This window comes from Salmo trutta, unplaced genomic scaffold (genome assembly GCF_901001165.1).
Source record: "Salmo trutta unplaced genomic scaffold, fSalTru1.1, whole genome shotgun sequence".
Lineage (NCBI taxonomy): Eukaryota > Metazoa > Chordata > Actinopteri > Salmoniformes > Salmonidae > Salmo > Salmo trutta.
Genome location: NW_021823237.1, coordinates 1,424,975 through 1,432,325, shown reverse-complemented (window position 1 = coordinate 1,432,325; position 7,351 = coordinate 1,424,975). Strand labels below are relative to the sequence as shown.

Genomic DNA, 7,351 nt, shown 5'->3' with positions numbered 1-7,351 from the left:
CTCTGACCCCACAATGGCGCGGGTTCATTTACCAACAATTACAAATCACATCACGGACATACGGTCTACGGATCTTTTAGTATGGCGTCTTACTGTGGAGAGACATTGACAGGAAGCAAACAGGCAGACAGGAAGTGGGAACAGAAATCAGCTGAGAGGAGGAAGGAGTTGAACATTGTGTTTATACGGTGAAGAGAACGTGACCTGGGATAGAAGATGAGTGGACAGAGACGATCCCAGTTTACAGCTTCCAGCAGGGGGGAGGAAATGACCACAACACAGGAAGTTACATAGCAGATCTTCCTCTTCCCAGTGGTTGAGAGGGCAGTGACCTCCACTGTGGAGAGTTAAGGTCCTATCCTACAGCAGTGGATCAGACCATAGCTGATTACTGACCCCACCTGTCTCTCTCAGGTACAGTCCCCCCCACCCCCCCCACCCAGAGAGAACCAGAGCCGGCCAGTCAGTGAGGCGTGGCCTCTAGCGCCTCCTGGTGGACAGAGTGGAGGCAGCACGGCCCAGGCTGAGCCCAGGGAAGTGAACCGTAGGGGTTCTGGGTGTGGGACCGTAGAGACCCAGGTTACGGGCTGCAGCCGACCTCCTGTGCTGTTTCACACTCGGGAAGGGAGAGAACACCTGGCGGGAGGTGGTCCTGGGATGGTCCTGGGGCACGGAGGGGCAGGAGAGAGGGAGGGAGGGGGATGGAGGGGTCCTGGGATGGTCCTGGGGCACGGAGGGGCAGGAGAGAGGGAGGGAGGGGGATGGAGGGGTCCTGGGATGGTCCTGGGGCACGGAGGGGCAGGAGAGAGGGAGGGAGGGGGATGGAGGGGTCCTGGGATGGTCCTGGGGCACGGAGGGGCAGGAGAGAGGGAGGGAGGGGGATGGAGGGGTAACAGGGCTGTGGGGGTTAGAGGGGGTTACAGGGCTGTGGGGGTTAGAGGGGGTAACAGGAATACCAGGGCTGTGGGGGTTAGAGGGGGTAACAGGGCTGTGGGGGTTAGAGGGGGTTACAGGGCTACCAGGGCTGTGGGGGTTAGAGGGGGTAACTGGGCTGTGGGGGTTAGAGGGGGTTACAGGGCTACCAGGGCTGTGGGGGTTAGAGAGGGTAACAGGAGTAGGGGGGTTAGAGGGGGTAACAGGGCTGTGGAGGTTAGAGGAGGTAACAGGAGTAGGGGGGTTAGAGGGGGTAACAAGGCTACCAGGGCTGTGGGGGTTAGAGGGGGTAACAGGGCTGTGGGGGTTACAGGGGGTAACAGGGCTGTGGGGGTTAGAGAGGGTAACAGGAGTAGGGGGGTTAGAGAGGGTAACAAAGCTATCAGGGCTGTGGGGGTTAGAGGGGGTAACAGGAATACCAGGGCTGTGGGGGTTAGAGAGGGTAACAGGGCTGTGGAGGTTAGAGGGGGTAACAGGGCTGTGGGGGTTAGAGGGGGTAACAGGGCTGTGGGGGTTAGAGGGGGTAACAAGGCTACCAGGGCTGTGGGGGATAGAGGGGGTAACAGGGCTGTGGTGGTTACAGAGGGTAACAGGGCTGTGGGGGTTAGAGGGGGTAACAGGAGTAGGGGGGTTAGAGAGGGTAACAAATCTATCAGGGCTGTGGGGGTTAGAGGGGGTAACAGGAATACCAGGGCTGTGGGGGTTAGAGAGGGTAACAGGGCTGTGGGGGTTAGAGGGGGTAACAGGGCTGTGGGGGTTAGAGGGGGTAACAGGGCTGTGGGGGTTAGAGGGGGTAACAGGGCTGTGGGGGTTAGAGAGGGTAACAGGGCTACCAGGGCTGTGGGGGTTAGAGGGGGTAACAGGGCTGTGGGGGTTAGAGGGGGTAACAGGGCTACCAGGGCTGTGGGGGTTAGAGGGGGTAACAGGGCTGTGGGGGTTAGAGGGGGTAACAGGGCTACCAGGGCTGTGGGGGTTAGAGGGGGTAACAGGGCTGTGGGGGTTAGAGGGGGTAACATGGCTGTGGGGGTTAGAGGGGGTAACAGGGCTGTGGGGGTTAGAGGGGGTAACAGGGCTGTGGGGGTTAGAGAGGGTAACAGGGCTGTGGGGGTTAGAGGGGGTAACAGGGCTGTGGGGGTTAGAGGGGGTAACAGGGCTACAGTAGATGTTCTGATAGGAGACTGAAGGGTCGGACTGTTGACCGTGGAGGTGTGATGATGGTCGAGGAAGAGGAGGCAGGACAGGCAGCTCTGGGATGGAGGGAGAGGAGGGCGGCGCGTCCGGGTCAGAGGAGGGCGGCGCGTCCGGGTCAGAGGAGGGCGGCGCGTCCGGGTCAGAGGAGGGCGGCGCGTCCGGGTCAGAGGAGGGCGGCGCGTCCGGGTCAGAGGAGGGCGGCGCGTCCGGGTCAGAGGAGGGCGGCGCGTCCGGGTCAGAGGAGGGTCGTGGAGGTGGGGTCTGGTTTAGTTCTGACCCAGAGTCCAGCTCTAGAGACACCAGGTGCTCCTCCTTCCTGGAGGTCTGGGCAGGAGACACAGGGAGGTGACTACCCTCATCATCAGCCTTTCCCTCACCCACACCATCTCTCTCCTCCTCCTCCGTCTGACCAGGGCGTCTGTCCTCCTCCTCCTCCTCCGTCTGACCAGGGCGTCTGTCCTCCTCCTCCTCCTCCTCCGTCTGACCAGGGCGTCTGTCCTCCTCCTCCTCCTCCGTCTGACCAGGGCGTCTGTCCTCCTCCTCCTCCGTCTGACCAGGGCGTCTGTCCTCCACGTCTCCAAACCCTAGCTGTTCCCGGGCTACGTTCCTGCGGTGGGTACGTACGTGGGCACGCCAGGGGGACCCCGCCCTGCTCCGACAGTCTTCAGCATGAGATACCAGTCCGGTCCTCCCTCTCTCCCCTCTAGGGGCGGCGGTGGCAGGGCTGGACTGTCCCTGGGACAGGGGGACACCTCCCTGCAGGCCGCGGGGACAGGACGGAGGCCGTTCCCGGCTGTTCCTGGGCTTCCTGCCTAGCAACAGGTGGTTGACGACAGGAGAAGGTCGGAGTTGAGACGCTAACACACTGGTGGCTGGACATCGATCTACAGAGAGAAGACATACACACACAGGTCAGCTCAGTATGTCTACGTTCTGGCTGGACATCGATCTACAGGAGAGAGAAGACACACACAGGTCAGCTCAGTGTGTCCTGGTCTACGTCCTGGCTGGACATCGATCTACAGGAGAGAGAAGACACACACAGGTGAGCTCAGTGTGTCCTGGTCTACGTCCTGGCTGGACATCGATCTACAGGAGAGAGAAGACAGACACAGACACAGACCAGCTCAGTGTGTCCTGGTCTACGTTCAGTCTGCAGACCGCAGTAGCATGACGTGATGCTAAAGAGGATTCCACACACAGCAATGAAGAACATCTAGGATTAAAGACAACGTTCTGGCTCGGCACCAAACTCAGACCTCACCACAGAGATTACATTTATCACGGGAACGAGACGAACCAAACTCAGACCTCACCACAGAGATTACATTTATCACGGGAACGAGACGAACCAAACTCAGACCTCACCACAGAGATTACATTTATCACGGGAACGAGATGAACCAAACTCAGACCACAGAGATTACATTTATCACGGGAACGAGATGAACCAAACTCAGACCTCACCACAGAGATTACATTTATCACGGGAACGAGATGAACCAAACTCAGACCACAGAGATTACATTTATCACGGGAACGAGACGAAGAAGCTTTACGAGAGTTACAATTAAATACTGCTTTTGGTTATAAGGAGCTTTGAGTGGTGATTTACTGGAGACGGACAACATCTGGGAGTTAGAGAAATAGTTTGAGGGAATAGAAGCACAGGGGGAAGTCAAATCCAATGGAAGTGTGTTACACTAGTAGTAGATTCCTATTGGGTGATGCCGTGTTTAGATGGGCAGCCGCCTGGCCTGACAGACTGACGCTCTCCTGTCAGTCAAAGAGAAGAGCGAGCACCATCCAACCCCAGACCGGCACCATCCAACCCCAGACCGGCACCATCCAACCCCAGACCGGCACCATCCAACCCCAGACCGGCACCATCCAACCCCAGACCGGCACCATCCAACCCCAGACCAGCTAACGGCAGCCCAGACCCCCACCTCCTCCATCCGTCCATCGACGGACACCCCCACCTCCTCCATCCGTCCATCGACGGACACCCCCACCTCCTCCATCCGTCCATCGACGGACACCCCCACCTCCTCCATCCGTCCATCGACGGACACCCCCACCTCCTCCATCCGTCCATCTATGGACACCCCCACCTCCTCAATCCATCCATCTATGGACACCCCCACTTCCTCCATCCGCCCATCTATGGACACCCCCACCTCCTCCATCCATCCATCTATGGACACCCCCACTTCCTCCATCCGCCCATCTATGGACACCCCCACCTCCTCCATCCATCCATCTATGGACACCCCCACCTCCTCCATCCGCCCATCTATGGACACCCCCACCTCCTCCATCCATCCATCTATGGACACCCCCACCTCCTCCATCCGCCCATCTATGGACACCCCCACCTCCTCCATCCATCCATCTATGGACACCCCCACCTCCTCCATCCATCCATCTATGGACACCCCCACCTCCTCCATCCATCCATCGACGGACACCCCCACCTCCTCCATCCGTCCATCTATGGACACCACCACATTCTCCATCTTCATCAAGGATGAACCAGACTTGTGGAGGTCTACAATTTATTTTCTGAGGTCTTGGCTGATTTCTTTTGATGTTCCCATGATGTCAAGCAAAGAGGCACTGAGTTTGAAGGTAGGCCTTGAAATACATCCACACCTCCAATTGACTCAAATGATGTCAATTAGCCTATCAGAGCTTCTAAAGCCATGACATCATTTTCTGAAATTTTCCAAGCTGTTTAAAGTCACAGTCAACTTAGTGTATGTAAACTTCTGATCCACTGGAATTGTGATACAGTGAATTATAAGTGAAATAATCTGTCTGTAAACAATTGTTGGAAAAATGACTTGATTTTTGTTGACCGTGTGTGTGTGTGTGTGTGTTACCTGTGTGTGTGTGTGTGTGTTACCTGTGTGTGTGTATGTGTTACCTGTGTGTGTGTATGTGTTACCTGTGTGTGTGTTACCTGTGTGTGTGTTACCTGTGTGTATGTACAGCTGCCTGGCCTGTTGTTGCTGATGTCTCTTGAGACGCGAGTACTGTTTCTTCAGAGCGCTGATGTCCATACTCATCCTCTCCTGAAGCATACTGTTCACGGCCGCTTCATGCTCCGCTCTGCCGCCACCATCCACCGCCCCGGGACTCAGGGCCGCCATGTCACCTCCCTGCTCCCCCCCGCGCTGGTCTGGAGAGGAGAGAGTCAAACATCACCTAGTAAATACAAGGACCAGGAGGAGGAGAGAGCAGGACTCTAGGTCTACACACACTGTCTACCACTACATTAAACTAATGGACCAGGAGGAGAGAGCAGGACTCTAGGTCTACACACACTGTCTACCACTACATTAAACTAATGGACCAGGAGGAGAGAGCAGGACTCTAGGTCTACACACACTGTCTACCACTACATTAAACTAATGGACCAGGAGGAGAGAGCAGGACTCTAGGTCTACACACACTGTCTACCACTACATTAAACTAATGGAGACCAGGAGGAGAGAGCAGGACTCTAGGTCTACACACACTGTCTACCACTACATTAAACTAATGGGACCAGGAGGAGAGAGCAGGACTCTAGGTCTACACACACTGTCTACCACTACATTAAACTAATGGACCAGGAGGAGAGAGCAGGACTCGGTCTACACACACTGTCTACCACTACATTAAACTAATGGACCAGGAGGAGAGAGCAGGACTCTAGGTCTACACACACTGTCTACCACTACATTAAACTAATGGAGACCAGGAGGAGAGAGCAGGACTCTAGGTCTACACACACTGTCTACCACTACATTAAACTAATGGACCAGGAGGAGAGAGCAGGACTCTAGGTCTACACACACTGTCTACCACTACATTAAACTAATGGACCAGGAGGAGAGAGCAGGACTCTAGGTCTACACACACTGTCTACCACTACATTAAACTAATGGACCAGGAGGAGGAGAGAGCAGGACTCTAGATCTACACACACTGTCTACCACTACATTAAACTAATGGGACCAGGAGGAGAGAGCAGGACTCTAGATCTACACACACTGTCTACCACTACATTAAACTAATGGACCAGGAGGAGGAGAGAGCAGGACTCTAGGTCTACACACACTGTCTACCACTACATTAAACTAATGGACCAGGAGGAGAGAGCAGGACTCTAGGTCTACACACACTGTCTACCACTACATTAAACTAATGGACCAGGAGGAGGAGAGAGCAGGACTCTAGGTCTACACACACTGTCTACCACTACATTAAACTAATGGACCAGGAGGAGAGAGCAGGACTCTAGGTCTACACACACTGTCTACCACTACATTAAACTAATGGACCAGGTGAACAACAGGTGTAGACTAACAGTGAAATGCTTCCTGGCCTGTAGAAGAGGAGAGAGGTCAAGGGTCAGACCAACCTTTGATGTGTCTCTGGTACCGCTGTAGTTCTGGAGCTAACAGCCCACCCAGCGGACCCAAACATCCCAACGCTGCTGTCACCACGGCATCTTCATCTTCATCCTCGTCTTCATCGCCCTCCCAGCCACCTGGACCGCCACTGGAATACAACATCATCACTCTACCAGCCACCTGGACCGCCACTGGAATACAACAACACTTTACCAGCCCCAGAGACTTCAACTGCTCACCATCTCTACCGCCGGCCGGCCAACAGTCACCCGCCGGTACATGACGACTAGACCCGCCGGTACACGACGACTAGACCCGCCGGTACACGACGACTAGACCCGCCTGGACCCGACGACTAGACCCGCCTGGACCCGACGACTAGACCCGCCTGTACACGACGACTAGGCCCGCCTGTACACGACGACTAGGCCCGCCTGTACACGACGACTAGGCCCGCCTGTAGCTAACGACTAGGCCCGCCTGTAGCTAACGACTAGGCCCGCCTGTAGCTAACGACTAGGCCCGCCTGTAGCTAACGACTAGGCCCGCCTGTAGCTAACGACTAGGCCCGCCTGTAGCTAACGACTAGGCCCGCCTGTAGCTAACGACTAGGCCCGCCTGTAGCTAACGACTAGGCCCGCCTGTAGCTAACGACTAGGCCCGCCTGTAGCTAACGACTAGGCCCGCCTGTAGCTAACGACTAGGCCCGCCTGTAGCTAACGACTAGGCCCGCCTGTAGCTAACGACTAGGCCCGCCTGTAGCTAACGACTAGGCCCGCCTGTAGCTAACGACTAGGCCCGCCTGTAGCTAACGACTAGGCCCG

At 56.0% G+C, this 7,351-nt stretch overlaps 1 protein-coding gene across 1 annotated transcript in view; it reads right to left on the bottom strand.

Moving 5' to 3' along the window:
- Window positions 1-480: 480 nt before the first annotated feature.
- LOC115189807 (TBC1 domain family member 30) overlaps window positions 481-7,351 on the bottom strand; it is a 30,769-nt gene continuing 23,898 nt past the window's right edge. Inside the window, exons 11-13 of the mRNA XM_029748319.1 lie at window positions 6,536-6,675; window positions 5,105-5,308; window positions 481-3,008 (exon numbers count right to left, since the gene is read on the bottom strand). Coding sequence (XP_029604179.1) covers window positions 481-3,008; window positions 5,105-5,308; window positions 6,536-6,675 — 2,872 coding nt within the window. The remainder of the gene's footprint in view (window positions 3,009-5,104; window positions 5,309-6,535; window positions 6,676-7,351) is intronic.